Source organism: Cebus imitator, unplaced genomic scaffold, assembly GCF_001604975.1.
Source record: "Cebus imitator isolate Cc_AM_T3 unplaced genomic scaffold, Cebus_imitator-1.0 Scaffold76, whole genome shotgun sequence".
Taxonomy (NCBI): Eukaryota; Metazoa; Chordata; class Mammalia; order Primates; family Cebidae; genus Cebus; species Cebus imitator.
Window position 1 is genome coordinate 243,382 of NW_016107391.1, and position 18,839 is coordinate 262,220.

Consider the following 18,839-nt stretch of genomic DNA (forward strand, 5'->3'; position numbering starts at 1 on the left):
TGTGGATTCATATAGTAAGAACGTACTTGTTCCCAGGCCCCAGTGATCCTCCCACCTCAGCCTCCAGAGTAGCTGGGACCACAGGCATGTGCCACCACACCCAGCTACTTGTTTTTTTCTTTGTAGAGACAGGGTCTCCCTATGTTGCTCAGACTAGAACCTCATTTTGGATATCATTCTGATTTCTCACAGAATACGTTATATTTTTAAATATCTTACTAATTTAAGAAGATAAAGTATTATGATCTATTCACATTCTTATCCAGCTTTCCACTGCTTGATTTAAACACTCTTTTCCTAAATGTCGTTCTGTTAATTTGCTGCATAAGCAGCTCATAGGTTATTTTTTTGTCACTGCTGTTTGATTATTTTAGTTAGATCCTTGTCTGGACTCTTCTAAGTCTTATAAAGATAGTTAACGGTTGTGTTCTACTTAATATCTTTTAGTAGAATCTTCACCAAAGATGATGCTAGGCATCTACAATAGTAACTTCCAGCAAAATGGCATCCTGATTATTTTAGTATTGGGTAACAGTTTAGGAAAATATCTATACTGTACTCTGTAAAGAATCAAATTCAAAGTGCCAAGTGCTTTAGGCATTTGTCCTTACAAAAAGCACCATGCTATCCCCTCCCTTGAGTAAGTCAAGGCTAGAAAGAGTTTACTGTGATACAGACAGAAATACCACAAAGGGTCCAGCATGATCCATAATACTTCTGGTGCAGATCAAAACTAAGTTATTTAGTTTTTCTTTTAGGGAGGCAGCATGGCAGATGAGATAAAAAGTGAACTAGAGAGTAAAAATGATCTGGATTTAACTTCTGAGTCTTACTGCCTAACTTTGGGCAAATTACTTAACCTTTGAAAATATGAGAATTCTCACTGGGTACATGTAAACATGCATGTGAAAATAACATGTATAAAATAAACCTAGCAGGCATCTACTGAATATTAATTTCCTTTGTTAGATTATCAGGTTATAGCTGGGCCCGTAATCCCAGCACTCTGGGAGGCAGAGGTGGGCAGATCACGAGGTCAAGAGATTGAGACCATCCTGGCCAACATGATGAAATCCCGTCTCTACTAAAAGTACAAAAAATTAGCTGAGCGTGGTGGTGTGTGCCTGTTGTCCCAGCTACTTGTGAGGCCGAAGCAGGAGAAATGCTTGAAATCGGAAAACGGAAGTTGCAGTGAGCCGGGACTGCACCACTGCACTACAGTCTGGCAATAGAGCAAGACTCTGTCTTAAAAAAAAAAAAAAAAAATTATCAGGTTATAATGGAGTCTTTTAACACTATCTTTAAAATACTCAAAAAGAGGCCAAGTGCAGTGGCTCACACCTGTAATCCCAGTGCTTTGGGAGGCTGAGGCAGGTGGATCACTTGAGATCAGGAGTACAAGACCAGACTGGCCAACATAGCAAAACCTCATCTCTACTAAAAATGCAAAAATTAGCTGGGTATGGTGGAATGTGCTCATGATCCTAGCATTTTGGGACACTGAAGGAGGGTAGATCACTTGAGGCCAGGAGTTCGAGATCAGCACGGCCAGCATGGTGAAACTCTGTCTCTACTAAAAATACAAAATATTAGCTGGGCATAGTGGTGTGAGCCCGTAATTCCAGCTACTTGGGAGGCTGCGGCAGGAGAAGCACTTGAACCCGGGAGGTGGAGGTTGCAGTGAGCCAAGATTGTGCCACTGCACTCCAGCCTGGGCGACAGAGTGAGACTCTGTCTCAAAAACAAAAAACAAAAACAAAACAACTCAAAAAGAGCAATGGGTATCACAGTGTCTCAGTTCACCTTTAATCATTTCTGTATCTTTTTCTTTATTTTTTCCATTCTTATGTATATACTCATTTCATTTCTATATCTATCATGCCTGGTATCTCCTTACTTTCGGACCCCATGAATTATATAATCACAGAGTTTATGGACATCTAAAATATTATTCAGTCATCTAAGAAGGGCCCTTCCTAAATAATCTGAAAACTATGACCTACTTTATTTCTAAGAACCTCTCAAGGAGACTAACTCTCTATCTTCTATTTATCTACCTACCTACCTACCTATTTTGAGACACGGTCTTGCTATTGTGCCCATAGTGGTCTCTGTCTGTCTATCTGTCTGTCTATCTATCTATCTATTAATCTATCGACCTACCTATATATTAATCTATCTACCTACCTATCTATTAATCATCTATCTACCTACCTACCTATACCTACCCACCTATTTTGAGACAGGGTCTTGCTATGGTGCCCATGAGCTCAAACTCCTGGGCTCAAGCAATCACACTGACTCAACCTCCTGAATAGCTGGGATTACAGAAGCACATCATCATGCAGGGATAAAAGAGAAACTTAATCAACACTGGTAACTCATTATGAGGTAGAATAGGGTCTGGAGGCAGAGGACATAAGGCCGATTCAGGCTGACTTTCTAGAACTAAATCAACAGGAAAACCCCAGCTTTCCATGCCCAAGTAGCAGAAGGACCAGTGGCTACTCCCTTTGTAACCCCCACCACCCTTTTTCTGCATGGCAGATGCAAAATTGAAAGTACCTCTGATTGGTCCCCTCCCACAACCAATCAGGATGGTTGTGGGCCAAGTCTTCATTTGTATAGGAGTATAACTTTGTAACTTCACCTCAGCCTCTCAAATGTTTGCACAGGGTATAACTTTGCTTCAGCCTCTGATTGGTATCCTCCCACAACCAATCAGACTGATCGTGGGCCATTACTTCATTTACATAAAGTGTATACCAAGTAACCAATGGAAAACCTCTAGAGGGTATTTAAGCCCCAGAAAATTCTATAATGGGCTCTTGAGCTGCTTGCTTGGGCCTGCTCCCACCCTGTGGATTGTACTTTCATTTTAAATAAATCTTGTTTTTGCTGCTTCATTCTTTCTTTGCTTTGTATGTATGTTTTGTCCAATTCTTTGTTCAAGATGCCAAGAACCTGGACACCCTCCACCGGTAACAATCATAAAAAATTCAGATTCCTACTACATCAAATGACACAATTAAGTTTCTTTTTGTCTTTACATTGTCTGCAAAGATGAGAAATTACAGGCCTACCATACAACATTCCTTGAAATATAAAAACTGTAACCAGGCTCTTTCTATCAGGCTCCTCTCAGGCCAATAAAGTAATATCACTGTTTATCAAAGCTTCTATGTATTAATATAAACACACAACACAGTTTAATAGTAGGAAACTAAAATGAGCTTTTAGGGTCTACTGTATAAACTTATCAGCTATGGAAACCCTGGACAAGTAACTTCCTTCTCTGAGCTTCAGCTTCCACATCTGTAAAATGAGGACAGTATCACATTTCTTATAAAATCACTTAAAGAATAAATTAAATGAAATAAGGTAGACATTCAAAATACAGTCACTACCTTCATCTTAATATAAAAACAAGGCTAAAGAGAAAATGAGGGGAAATAAAACACACACCATGTTTACCGCATCTTGATCAAAAGGGTTCCATTCTATATTCTGAGGATAGTGGGCGAGAACTTTGGATTTGAATGTTCTTCTCAAAGGACTCTGGTCAAAATTTTCACCTACAACAAATAATTAATACATAGTTAATATGTAGGACTGTTTCAAAAGCATGTCACAATTTTATATTTATTTTATAGAACTACTGACTGATAATGTTGAGATCTGATTCAATTTCTACCTCTAACCAAGTTATAAAATCCCAATGGACAACTAAAAAACTGTTAATGGGTCAGCATTTAAAACTTTATAATCTGAATTTTAAAATACTGGCTACTCAATTGATACTAAAATTCAAGATATGGTGTTATAATCATTACTATACCCTAATTATTGTTCACATTTCAATGTGTGGTAATAAAAAACTATATGAAAACATTTACTTCAGTAAAGAAATATCTTGTATTAAGCTAATCATACATCTTATGATCCTGAAATTTTATACACACTTAGACCCCATGCTGCAGTGCTCCAAGGAGGCAATTTTGCTTGAGTTTCCATGGAAATCTCTGAGAAATGTGATTGCATATCCAGGTTCTTAAGTAACAAAATTAACAGAATTAGAAACATTGCTGAGTCAACCTGTTTAGTAGAATAGAACACATTAAACACACTAACCTTTTAAAAATAAATGAGCTATCCTAAGTCAAATTCATTATCTGGCAAAATTCTGGAAAGATAAAAGTAGGCTACATTTTAATTATATATAAGAAAATTCAGGCCAGGCACAGTAGCTCACACCTGTAATCCCAGCACTTTGAGAGGCTGAGGCAGGAGGATTGCTTGAGCCCGGGAGTTTGAAACCAGACTGGGCAACATGGTGAGACCCCATTTTTTTTTGTTTTTTAATTAAAAAAATTTTTTTTAAAGTAAAAAAATGAAAATTCAGTAATAGCTATCAGGTGTGTTTTTTTTGTTTGTTTTTTTCTTGTTTGTTTGTTTTTACCTCCTCAACCAGAGTAAGACTTATTGGTTTCATGAAATATTTTAATGTAGATGGATCTTAAATTCCCAATGTCAAGAATTTGGGATCAAAGAACTAGAAAACCTTGAAACAATTTTATTGTGTTCGGTTTTCCTACTTTTAAAGTTCTAATTAAGTGCAAAATACTAGCTATTACAGCAGAAGATAAATGTCACTTACCAGTATTTATACAATTAAAAATGTCACAAAGCAATTTGATCTATGAGTTGTTTTTAACTTCTAGTTAAACTCAGTTTCCATTTTGGGTAAAAATATGAATAGAAACACCTCTGAATGCAAAACAGATCACAGGAGGAGGGAAAAGTCACACTAAAAAATCTTGCTGTAGACTGCAATATAAAATACACAGGAACTTTTTTGAACAAGGACACATAATTTAAATATATTTGTTGAGGCAACTAAACTACTATTTCTAATTGAAGTCCTTGGTTAATGATCATTATTTTCTTTAGATTCCTCTGACTTATTTAGGCAAACATTTCATCTCTGTGTATTTATTCTCCATACTTCCATCTTCTAAGAGTTGAGAGCATTCATTTCTAGAAAAGAAACTGTCAAAGACATCCCTAAGGAGAGTTTATCAATTTTTGCAAGATGCTTCTAGAGTATGTAAGCATCAAAAAGTCAACAGAGGAATGTGAAACTGTCTATGAGAGTCAATGTGGCTGAAGAAAAGATTCAGGGCTTAGAATTGATTTCAGGAAGAGTCAATGATATTTTTAAGCTGATGCTAGATTTTTCCGTAAACATTAAGAAAGTTCAAATTATTCACTTCTTCATTTAAACAAAAATTACTTGGCCAGACATGGTGGCTCATGACTGTAATCTCAGCACTTTGGGAGGCCGAGGTGGGCAAATCTCTCGAGCCCAGGAATTTGAGACCAGCCTGGCAACATAGTGAAACCGTATCTCTATTTTAATAAACATTATTTAATTTTAAAAAGTTACTTTTCATTTCACTTTAGAGAAAAACCAAAATTCCTCCCAGTTCTAAAAGTCTATGCTGCTGACTGTGTACTGACACAGCAACAGAGTATCCTCATGATATACAGCCATCAAGAAACTTTCTCCTGGCCAGGCACAGTGGCTCATGCCTGTAAGTCCAGCATTTTGGGAGGTTGAGACAGGCAGACCCCGAGGTCAGGAGTTCGAGACCAGCATGGCCAACCAGATGAAATCCCGTCTCTACTAAAAATACAAAAATTAGCCCGGCGTGGTGGCAGGTGCCTGTTAATTCCAGCTACTCAGGAGGATGAGGCAGGAGAATCACTTGAACCTATAAGGTGGAGGTTGCAGTAAGCCGAGACTATGCTACTACACTCCAGTCTGGGTGACAGAGCAAGACTGTCTCAAAAGAAAAAAAACAAAACCCTCTCCTTCACCTACCTTCTAACACCAAAAATACTTGCTTTTATTATCCATAAATGTAAATAAAATATGAAACACTGCAGGAGCAGAAGAAACAAGATAAAACCTATCATATAACTCCTTGCAACACTTACCTTTTAATTCAATTCTGCCTGTGTATAGTTAAAATAACATCTTCATTCATGTATCAAGTTATTAACGGGACAGGAGATACATCAGAAAGGTAATGAAAGTGCCATTCTCAATATAATTGTTCTGTTAACTAAGGAACATTGCACCTTCTTGAGGCACAAAGAATCAGTGATAAGGAAACCACTTCCAGAAAGAAATAATTTTACAAAAACAAAAAAGCCACAAAATAGTAACATAAATCTAACAGAAGAAAAGCAAAACCACCACCAACACCACTTGCTTATTAGACTGCTTAAAAAGGGATAACAAGAAAGATTACTGTTATATATACACATAGCTGTCTTGGCAAATATGATTTGGAAGAATATTAGGGGAAGAACCAATTATTTAGAAATCTGATATCGCTATTAAGAATTTAGAAATGGGCCAGGCACGGTGGCTCACGCCTGTAATCCCAGCACATTGGGAGGCTGAGGGAGGTGGCTCACTTGAGGTCAGGAGTTCAAGACCAGCCTGGCCAACGTGGCGAAATCCTGTCTCCACTAAAAATACAGAAATTAGCCAGCCATGGTGGCATGCACCTGTAATACTCAGGAGGTGGAGGAAGGAGAATCGGTTGAACCCAGGAGGCGGAGGTTGCAGTGAGCCAATATCATGCCACTGCACTCCAGCCTGGTTGAGAATCTATCTCATAAAAAAGAAAAAAAAATTTAGAAATGAGTGGATGTAGCTATTCCTCCTAGTACCAGTCAAAAGAAGAGAATCTTGGTGATGACTTTTGGAGATGAGAGATGGAGGAACAACCTATACTTCTCATTTTAAACACATGTTTTATAAACCTCTTAATTTAGAATTTACTGCTGGGAAAAAAACGGGAGAATAACCAAATCTAAGAAGTTGGATTCCCAGGAAATGAAAATCACATAAGCATCCTGTACTTAAAGTTTGCCTTTTAAATACTATTTTGAAACAAACAAGGACTATAAATTTGTATGACTGCTACATACATATCAACTTAACTCCAACTAATACTGCCACATAACCTCCTACTAAATTGAAGCTGCAATTAATCCTTTCCTCCTAAGAAAGCAGGAAAAGGAAATATCTGCCAAGAGAGCTTAAAGACTACTGAATACACGTTTTCAAGGTTGAAGCAAAAGAGGTCTTTATGAAAATTAAGATGCAGATGAGAGAAGAGAAACAAAATAACATCTATAAGTTTGACCACACAAAACTGGATAAAGGAACATTTATAATGGGCTTGGGATCAATTAAAATAATGATTTATAACAGCCCATCCTTGTTTTAAATTTTATTTTTACCTGAAGTCGTATTTGCAGCATCTTGGCTCTTGCCATGACGATCTGCTTCTAGCCATTGGTACAAAACTACATAATGTAACAGAAACAAAAAGCTTTATGAACAAATAAACAAAAACAAACAAAAAGCAAAAATGACTTTGAAGAATGGAAAATGAGATTAAATAATTAACCAAAAGCAATTAAACAGGAGACATTAACATCAGAGTGGAGCTTAACACCAACGGAATGCAGCTGATAAGGGATTAGTAATGAAAGCAAAGAGAATAGGCAATTTTAACAAAATAAGTGAAATGCTATTAAATATCTGTAACAGTTTTTCGCATGGGAAACAGCACACATACTCTCTTCTTAATGCTTAAAGAGGAGTATTAGGAGAAAGCTAATGTTTCTATAGTCAGATATAATACAAGTTGAGTATCCCTTATCCAAAATGCTTAGGACAAAGAAGGGTTTTGGATATCTATTTGTTTCAGATTTTGAAATACTTGCCAAGAGGGCTTAAAGACTCTTATATTTACAGGTTGAGAATCCTTAATTACAAAATCAGAATACTGTCACTCAAAATTTCAAATTTTGGAGCATTATGGATCTCAGATTTTTGGATTAGGAAATCCTAATCCTAAAGGCTCATTTTGGCTCAACCTAAAAAGTATGACAGTAAGACTAAATGACCAATTTTAAAAATTACATCCTGGCCAGGCATGTTGGCTCACACCAGTAATCCCAGCACTTTGGGAGGCTAAGGCAGGTGGATTGCTTGAGGTCAGGCATTCGAGACCAGCCTGGCCAACATGGTGAAACCTCGTCTCTACTAAAAATACGAAAATTAGCTGGGTGTGGTGGTGGGTGCCCATAATCCCAGCTACTTGGGAAGCCAAGGCAGGAAAATTGCTTGAACCCAGGAGGCGGGGGTTGTAGTGGGCTGAGATCGTGCCACTGCACTCCAGCCTGGGTGACAAAGTAAGACTGCCTCAAAAAAAGAAAAAAAAATTACATCCCAACCACTGCATGCTGATTAGAATGGCTTAAGTCCCAAAAGCTGACTATACCAAATATTGACATATATATGAAGTAACAGTAATTCTCACTCATTGCTGATGAGAATGCAAATTGGTATGGCCACTTTGGAAGAGAGTCTGGCAAACCCTTACAAGGTTTAACAGTCTTATCACAAATTCCAAAACTCCAGTCTAATCATGAGAAAAACATGAAATTCCAAGGAGTAACCTATAATATATCTGGTAAGTATTCATGAAAACTATCAAGGACAACAAAAGCAATGAAAGTCTGAGATTCTGTCATAGCCAAAAGGAGCCTAAGTAGACATGACAACTTATGTGGATAGGATACCTCAACAACAAAAAAAAGACTGATATGGTTTGGCTGTGTCTTCAGATCTCATCTTGAATTGTAGTTCCCATATTCCCCACATGTCATGGGAGGGACCCAGTGAGAAGTAATTCAGTCTTGGGGGCGGTTACCTCCATGCTGTTCTTGGGATAGGAAGTTCTCACAAAATCTCATGGTTTTATAAGGGGCTTTCCTCCACTTCACTCTGAACTTCTCCTTGCTGCCACCATGTGAAAAAGAACGTGTTTGCTTCCCCTTCTACCACAATTGTAAGTTTCCTAAGGCCTTCCCAGCCCTGTGGAAATGTGAGTCAATTCAACCTCTTTCCTTTATAAATTGCCCAGTCTTGGGTATGTCTTTATTAGCAGCATGAGAACAGGCTAATATAAAAACATTAATTAAAAACTGAAGAAATCTAAACAGAGGCTGGGCGTGGTGGCTCATGCCTGTAATCCCAGTACTTTGGGAGGCCAAGGTGGGTGGATCACCTGAGGTCAGGAGTTCAGAATCAGCCTGGCCAACATGGCAAAACCCTGTGTCTACTAAAAATACAAAATTAGTCAGGCATGGTGCTGCATGCCTATAGTCCCAGCTACTTGGGAGGCTGAGGCAGAACCGCCTGAACCTTGGAGGAGGAGGTTGCAGTGAGCCGAGATAGCGCCATTGCACTCCAGTCTGGGTGACAAGAGTGAAACTCCGTCTCAAAAAAAAAAAAAAAAAAAAAAAGAGAGAGAGAAAGAAATTTAAATAGACTGTAGACTTTAGTTAGCAATAATGTATCAATAGTTATTCATTAATTATAACTAATGTACCATACTACTATAAGAGGTTAATGATAGGGAAATTATGTGTGTGTGTTGGTGGCAGGGGTTGGGGGAGAGAATGGAAATTCTATTCTCAATTTTTCTGTCAATCTAAAACTGGTCTAGAAAAACAATTATATTTTAGAAATTACATTCCAATGTTTAAGGTAAAAACACCAGTATATAAGTAATCTTATAAGTAATCTACCTTTTATAAATCATGTTTATCAATGCAAACATAAGCTGAAATTTGCTTTATACGGAGATGCCACTTAATTAATGATATTCCTAAGCATAATTATGAAGTGTCAATTCTTGGAGGAAAGTTTGCTACTGTAAAGACACAGGCTAATAATAAATTCACAATAGAGCTCTGTAACTTAGCAGCTTTGAAGGGTGTTAAAACTTTTGAATGTCTTTTATTGGTTACTCGGATGTCTACAACTTTCAGACATCTTTAAAAACATGTCAGAGTCTTTAGTTTAAATAGTCAAATAATGATAATGTAGGGTACCAATGGCCAAGAGAGCTTGCTATCCACACCCCAAGGTTTGATGACCCAAGGAGAGCAACAAACAGTAAGCTTCTATGCTGGGGGGCTACTTACCCACAGATACTGTGAGAGTTGAATATCCCAAACAAGGTTTATAGAAACTTTTCATGCTCTCCCCCCAACAAAAACACCACCAAAAGGCTGAGAAAGCTGCCTACACCCTCCTGGAGTAACAAAGGAATCGATTTATTACAAATATCTAAGAGAGCTCTGAAATCATCAGTAGTTACTTGGATCTCTGAGGGACAGCCAGGGCTGAGAACTGACACCCATGGTCATGGATAGAGCTCTGAGCAGGCAAATATCCAATGCGCAAAGTCCTTGGTTGAGGGTGCCCCAGTGAGCACAGAGGTCAGGACCCTCCTCCAGAATGTGCACACTTCTGGGAGGCAAACAACTATTAAAATTGGGACTAGCATGAAAGAATACCAAAAGTAGACCTCAATCATTAAATATATACTACAGGTATTTCTCTTCTCTTTAGTTTATAGGGATAACAGCTACTCATTAGTCCCAGCACCTATAGTCCCAGCTACTCAGGAGGCTGAGGTGGGAGGATGGCTTGAACCTGGGAGGTAGAGGTTACAGTGAGCTGTGATCCACTCCAGCCTGAGCAACAGGGCCAAACTCTGCCTCAAGACAAACAAAACAATTGGCACTCAAAATCACTTCCACAAAATGAGATGCAAAGTCAGGAAACAAATCCATTAACTGGTCTAATAGTATTGCCTAGCTCCTATCTTAAGGCTGTATTTTCCCCTGATTAACGGGGAAACTCTTGGCTATGTTCAGGTTATCACTAGGAATATTTACCAATAGTGCCAATTACTTCATATAGCCCTAGTTTCTGGTTTTATCAAAGAGGTTTATCATGTTTGCTTTCATGTCTCATTGATAGTCTGTTTCTGGCCACAGACTTTGTTCAGAAAACAAAGCTAAGTCTCACACTATTTCCCTCTCTTCCTGTCCTGACAGGTAACCCCAGGAGCCTAGAAATTATAAATAAAATCATTAATAAAATGAGACATGAAAGCTATTCCAGGTAAATTTAACCAGTTATATACAGAAGTACACATAAGCAAAAATAATTTTAATAGATTTACATATTCAAATATTTCACCCTTGTCTCTAGATTACCAAAGCCCAATTAACTTCAGTTTAAATATTTCAGAGAATTTCCAGTGAAATAAATGCATTAGATTCAGGGATGCTATAATGTGAATCACCATTTATATAAAGTTTAGACTTTAAAGTCTACTTTATAGGACATATATTTAAAAAGATAATGTATAATTAAAAAGCAAGTGTGACTAATTTTTTAACTTAACATACTAGAACATACATGGGAAGCTCTGGAAATACTCAACTCCCAAAATTTCTCAATCTCCATAAAATATACAAAATATAGCATAAAGAGTCTGATACTATGAACGTACATGATGTTAGAATGCCAAGAACACATCTCTCTTCACTATGGGAACATGAGATCTGGCCTTCCAGTTGTTTCATGCTTCCTCTCAATTGGCAATGGAAGTAGGGAACCCATCCCAGCTCAAAGCTACTGGGAGAGATTTCTATAACATGTTTGTGGGGTTGCAAGCGAAGAAGAAATTTTGAGACTTATGAATCTTGGTGCTATTTTTCAGCCCAAACATCACTGTTAAATACTTCTTCACTCACTCTCCTTCCCAAACCTTCCCACTAGAGGGCCCCAGTAAGTTCCGTCCCTCACTACCCACTTCCATCATAGCCTGTTTCTGACCAGAGACTTTCTCCACAAAACAAAGCTAAGTCTCACACTATTTCCCACTCTTCCTGTCCTGACAGGTAACCTCAGGAGCCTAGAAGTTTTCAAGAAAATCTGCTGGGTGGGGGTCAAATGACTAGTTCTTGCCAATGAAATGTGGGCAGCAATAATGTCATTTCCAGGTCAAGGCACACAATCTATCTTTCCTCTGCCATCTATCAGCTAAATGCAAAGGAGGCCTTAAAAGATGGGAAGTTCCCAAAGTGGAAGAAAGTTGGGTCACTAAATGTCTCTGTGAACTAGAGCCCCTCCGACCTTGGCCTACATTACACTAAACGTGAATGAGAAAAACTTTTATTGCCTCATGCCACTGAAGTATTATGGGGTTGTTATTAACAACAGTTAGCTATTTATGTGTTTATTAGCCTGAGTTTTTATTTGTGTTAGTTTTGACCTTCTGACCAGAATACTAACGCCTGACTATACTGTAGCTTCTGTTGGCAACTCTCTACATTGCTTGTTACATGTTTAAATATACAAGTACAGTTCTCCAAATATAGGGCAGAATTCCCCTCCTTTTTTTTTTTTTTTTTTTTTTTTTGAGACAGAGTCTTACACTGTCACCCAGGCTGGAATGTAATATTGCAATCTCGGCTAACTGCAACCTCTGCCTCCTGGGTTCAAGCGATTCTCCTGCCTCAGCCTACTGAGTAGCTGGGACTATAGGTGCACCACCATGACCAACTAATTTTTTTATTTTTAGTAGAGGCAGGGTTTCACTATGTTGGTCAGGCTGGTCTCAAACTCCTGACCTCAGGTGATCTGTCCACCTCAGCCTCCCACAGTGCTGAAATTACAGGCATGAGCCACCATGCCCACCCCAGAATTTGCCCATTTTTAATGCATGTTCTCCATCTTTCATAGAAAAAGCCATATATCCTACTAAGCTATTTATGAAGACCATAGGTTCTAGCCCATGACAAGCCTGTTATCCTTTCTAAACACACAACCCCCAATTCCAGTCAGCAAACTTGAAGGTTTAGGGTGATGGTCATGAAAGGAATCAAACAAAAGAACCTTAGAGGAGTCTCTGCAAATCCACTGACCCCGCAGATGAATATTCAACAATACAGAAACTTAAATCCTGGTAATATTCAAGTTTATTTTAATTAAGAGTTTGTTTGTTTTTTGTTGTTTATTTCTGTTTTTGAGACAGGGTCTCATTCTGTTGTCCAGGCTGGAGTTCAGTGGCACGATCATGGCTTACTGTGGCCTGGACCTCTTAGGCTCATGTGATCCTCCCACCTCAGCCTCCCATATGGCTGAGACTACAGGCATATACCTTCATGCCTGGCTAATTTTTTAAACATTTTTGTAGAGGCAGGGTTTTGCCATGTTGCCCGTACTGGTCTTGAACCTCTAGGCTCAAGTGATCTGCCTGCCTCAGCCTCCCAAAGTGTTGGGATTACAGGCATGAGCCACCTAGCCTAGCCTTAATTAAGATTTTAATAAGAGTATATCAACATTAATCCAGTAAGCTTTGTGTTTTTAAGAGATTCACCGTATCTTTCCCCTTGATTATATCGAAATTAAAGAGCTGTGTTATATTTAGCTAACATTAACCATACTTTCTCTTTTTAATTTTTTTAAAGGGTAGTCATGTGAAGCAGTGGAAGTGGAGAAGGAACAAGGAAATCTGTAACTGAACTGTGATCAATTAGTTATAAACACCACTGCACTTGGACCAGCCTAAATACACTTTATAATAATTACTAAAATTTATTCACTGAAAACCAAGAGCTCACAGCATTATTCTGTTTCAATCTCAACTGAGTGTACTGCAATCTGATTCTCTCATTAGCCACCCAAAGTTAGCACAGACCCCACAAGTTAAAGGACATGGTCCCAAATAAGAGTGCCCTTATTTCAGACACCAGCCACACTTTGGAAGTCCCAGGCTACCTGCACTTCTAACAGGCTGGCTATACATTTGAGAGTTTCCACAAGCCCCTCAGATATGCTAAATTCACTACAACTTGCAGAGCTCAGGGAAGTGCTATATTTACAATTACAGTTTTCCTACAAAGGACACAAATCAGAAGGACCAATAAAATGAAGAGATACATAGGGTAAGATCAAGGAGAGAATGCAGAGTTTCCATGCCCTCTTCTTGTGGAAGAAGGGGATGTCACTTACTTCCCCACATCCCTTGCACATACGTCAATATGTATACCAAGCAGGAAGTTCCACTAAGTTTCAGTGTCCGGAGTTTTTACTGGCTTGCTACATATGCACGACTGATTATGTCACTGGCTGCGTGACTAAGCTGAATCTCCAACTCCTTTCCCTCTCAGAGACCAGACTGGTTCAGAGTTCCAACCATGGTTGGTCCTTTCGGAGACAGCTCCTATCCTGAAGCTGTCCAGAGGCCCATCATTAGTGACCTGATTAGCATAACATTCCTGTCACTCAGGAAATTCCAAGAGTTTGAGAAGTTCAGGAAACATGGTCAAAAATCAGACAAATTCCTACTTTTTTTAAGACACAGACTGCAGTGCAGTAGTGCAATCATAGCTGAGCAACCGAGAACTCCCGCCTCAGCCTTCCTGGTAGCTAGGACTACAGGGGCATGCCACCATGCCTAGATGAGTTTTTATTTTTATTTTTCATAGAGACAGAAAAAGAAAAATGTCTCTTGGCCTTGATCTCCTGGCCTCAAGTGATCCTGCGTGGGCCTCCCAAAGCACTGGGATTAAAAGCATTTGCCACTGCACCTGGCCAAATTATTATACAACAGTTTTAGGTGCTATGCAGCCTACCACCAATCAAAGAACATGACAGTATATTATTTACTTGCAAAAACAACCTCAGCAATAAATTCAAGATTTAGAGTTCTCTGATAATAAAGAATAAACAAAGTCTTTGATCCTAGCCCATGTTTGTCATACTACTAATAAAATTTAAAGAAAAAAACTTTAAAAAATAATTTAAGTATTGTAACTGCTAACATGAAACTCTAAGAGGAAAGAGTTCCAATAATTTTTAGATTAATAAATGTCATGCGTTTGCCAGTGCTTAGTAAATAGTTTTTATTCTGAAGAACATCTAAGTGATTTTCAAATAATAACTATAGCCAAGAAAACGACGTTCTAGTTCTGGCTGAACATGCTGGTCTAGTAGCCTAGCGAAAATCACAATGTCTTGTAGCAGGGGTTTTCTCTTATATAAAACACATTATTTTCTCACTAAATTAAAAACATATTATTAATTACTCTTAAGTATCTACCTTCTACGGAAATTATTTATCCAACGTATTTCTGAGAAAATATATTATTATCCATGTCACAGTTTATTATACAATATAAAACAAATCTTTCCCTGTTACTAAAGAACATATTCTTTGCTAAAGAGACACTAAAAGAGACACTACCCTTTGCCTTCTGGAACAAAAGAAAGTAACTCAACATTAAAAAACTTACGGCTGACAAATAACGTATGGAGGAACACTGCTTAGATGATTCAAACGAACTTTCCTGCTGCATACCTCAAAGAAGCAGTCATTTGGTCAGAGGTAAAGCAGCCCTTTCCCTCCATTTCCATTAACTACTTTTGCTGCCAATACACACTGTCACCAAAAAAAATTTTATAAGAGGTCAAAAACACAAGGAACTCAGTTAAGTTTACATAGGGATATCAAGTGACTTACACAAAAATACCACTTTCTTCCTCCTAAATTAGAAATCAACGAAGTTCTCTAAAAGAAAGACATAAATTACAAGGTGAATAAGAGGGTACATTTGTTTTACTAATGTAAAACATCACAGTAGTAAATGCAGTCAATTAGCTGGGCGTGCTGGTGGGCGCCTATAATCCCAGCTACTCAGGAAGCTGAGGCAGGAGAATCGCTTGAACTCGGGAGGCAGAGGTTGCGGTGAGTCGAGACTGTACCACTGCACTCCAGCCTGGGTAACACAGCGAGACTCCATCTTAAAGAAAAAAAAAAAGTAAATGCAGTCTATTAGTAAATAGACCATTCTGTCTCGTGGTCTATGAAATTATTCTAACATAAACAAATTGAGTTAAATATGTTAGAAACAAGACTCAGTGGGAAAGAAAATCTTCCTATAAGAATCAAACAGAAGTCCCATTATTCTAACAATTAACTGAAGTTGTTGGTAGCTTAACATGTTCAGTTGATGTGATTTTTGCTAAGCAGAAATGGTTATCTGACTCTCTCTGCATTAGTGTGTGGCCTTTCATCTAAAGGCCTTCAAAGCCCTCCCCTACTATATTTGGTGTTAGAAGCTCCAGATCTTAACATCGTATTGAGGTTCTGCACAGACTGAAAATCACATGTCACATACATCAGGAGGAGAACAGTGACCTATAAGATGACTAAGATTCTCCCAGTTCCATAAGAGCCTGTGATTCTCAAAGCTACTATCCAACATACTTTTTAGAAATAGAAAAAATGTCTAGTCCCTTTGGCAGGGTGAGGTCCAAGCCATTTTAACCAGTTTCTGAAGTTGTCAAAATTAACATAAAACAAGCAAAAAGAAAAAAGTGAAGTGAAGGGATCAGAATTTTCCTCTTCTCCATGGAAAAAACAAACTCTTCCCGCATCAGAAAAACATAAAAAGAAAATCCTCAAGATGATCCCCAGCCCTGAGTTTCAATTCATGATTTTTACTATCCACAAAGAATCTCAGCTTGCTGTCTCGGACTCAGCAGCCTCAACATCCATGTTTCCACAACTGAGCTCATTTTTCCCCTCAAAGCTTTTCCTCTGTTGACAGTGCCACAATTCATGTAGCCATCTAAGCATTATTATCCACTTATTCATCCCTAAAGAGGAGTTACTTTGGCCAGGTGTGGCGGTTCACACCTATAATCCCAACACTTTGGGAGGCCGAGGCATTCTAAGGGGACAGATCCATAGTTCTGTATGCCTACAGATGTAGCTACTTGGGAAGCTAAGGCAGGAGGACTGCTTGAGCCCAGGAGTTAGAGACTACAGTGAGCTAATGATTGTGCCACTGAACTGCAGCCTAGGTGACAGAGTTAAGACCCTATCTCCAAATAAATAAATAAGAATAATTTAAAAATGTATCTTATTGTTTTAAGTGGCTAAATTTTGAGACGGCTTATTATGCAACAATAAATAACTGGAAAAACATAGTGAGCAAAATGACCCAAAAAATCCTTGCTCTCACAGTTTACATTCTAAGAGGAGGCAGACAGTAAGTATAATAAATTGTATAGCATGTTGGAAGATGAAAAGTGCAATGGAAAGTTAGAAAAGAATAAAGTGAGACAAGCCGGCAGTACACAGCACAAGTTGCAGTATTAGGTAGGGTGATCAAGTTGGTCCTCCTTGAGAAAGTGATGTTTGAACAAACTTGAAGGAGACAGAGAATTAATCTTATCTCCTTGGGAAAAATCAACATGAACTAAGATACCAGTCTCACAAATTCACTCGCTGCCTAGTAAAGTCCAGATTCCTGAGATGGCATTTGAGGACCACCATGATCTTGCTGGACCTACTTTTCCCCTTTAATTTCTGAGACTCCTGCATTTGAGCCATGACAAATGACATGCAGTTCCCTTGTAAGTACGATGTCCTATGGGTCCTTGCTAGACTTCTTGTGTCTGAAACATCTTCTCCCTGTAATAATTTTCTGTTGCCCTAAGTTATTATGACCTTAGCAGCTCAACACACCCACATTTATTATTTCACATTTTCCATGATCCAGAACTCTGGCACAGCATGGCTCAGCTGACTCCTTTACTCTCTTAAGTCTGACAATACGGAAACCATCCTGTTGACAGGGCTGCATTCCTTTCTGGAGGCTCTGAAGAAGAATCCACTCTTTTTTGTTTTGTTTTGTTTTGTTTTTTGAGACAGGGTCTCGTTCTGTCGCCCAGGCTGGAGTGCAGCGGCGCAATTTTAGCTCACTGCAACCTCTGCTTCCCAGGTTCAAGCAATTCTCCTGCCTCAGCCTCCTGGGTAGCTGGGACTACAGGCACCCGCCACCACTCCCAGCTAAAGAATTCACTTTCAGGCCAGGCGTGGTGACTCATACCTGTAATCCCAGCACTTTGGGAGGCCAAGGCAGGCGGATCACCTGAGGTCAGGAGTTTGAGACCAGCCTAACCAAATGGAGAAACCCCGTCTCTACTAAAAATACAAAATTAGCCATTCGTGGTGATGTATGCCTGTAATCCCAGCTACTTGGGAGGCTGAAGCAGGAGAATCACTTGAACCCAAGATGGGGAGATCGCACCACTGCACTTCAGCCTGGGCAACAAGAGCGAAAACTCCATCAAAAAAAAAAAAAAATCCACTTTCAAGCACACTGGGGTTATTGGAGGAATTCAGTTCCTTGTGGTTGTAGAGCTAAGGTCCCTGTTTCCTTGTACGCTGTCAGCCAGCTGTTCTTAGCACCTAGGATCTATTTGGTCCTTGCATGTAGCACCCAACATCTCAAATCAAACCATCTTATACTTGAAATCTCTCTAATTTCTTCTCTATGTCTTCTGCAGCAGTTGAGTTTTTCTGCTTTTAAGGACTTGTGATTATACTGGACACACCTGGATAATTCAAGAACCTCTCCTTATGTTAGGGTCAGTTAATTAGTAATCTTAATTAAATCTGTAAAATTCCTTAACACCAGAACCTAGACTGTTCTTTGACTGAATACCCAGAAGACAAGAATGCTTGGGAATATTTTTAGAATTCTGCCTATTAGACTCCTATACATCTTTAAGAATTCTACTCAGGGCTGGGGGTGGTGGCTCATGCCTGTAATCCTAATACTTTGGGAGGTCGAGGTGGGGGGAATCACTTTAGCCCAGGAGTTTGAGACCAGCCTGGCCAACACAGTGAGACCCCATCTCTGAAAAAAAATTTTTTTTTTTATTAGACAGGCATGGTGGTATATGCCTGTAGTCCCAGCTGCTCAGGAGGCTGAGGCAGGAGGACCTCCTGAGTCCTGGAACTCGAGGCCGCAGTGAGCTGTTACCATACCACTGCACTCCAGCCTGGGTGACAGAGGGAGATCCTGTC

General features: G+C 39.0%; 1 protein-coding gene across 2 annotated transcripts in view; it reads right to left on the reverse strand.

Annotated features, from left to right (window-relative positions):
* DENND5B (DENN domain containing 5B) overlaps positions 1-18,839 on the reverse strand; it is a 191,112-nt gene that overhangs the window by 106,210 nt on the left and 66,063 nt on the right. The window contains exons 2-3 of one of the 2 annotated variants that reach the window (XM_037739863.1): positions 7,321-7,386; positions 3,466-3,575 (exon numbers count right to left, since the gene is read on the reverse strand). In XM_037739863.1, coding sequence (XP_037595791.1) covers positions 3,466-3,575; positions 7,321-7,386 — 176 coding nt within the window. The remainder of the gene's footprint in view (positions 1-3,465; positions 3,576-7,320; positions 7,387-18,839) is intronic. The other variant, XM_037739864.1, reaches the window with a different exon arrangement.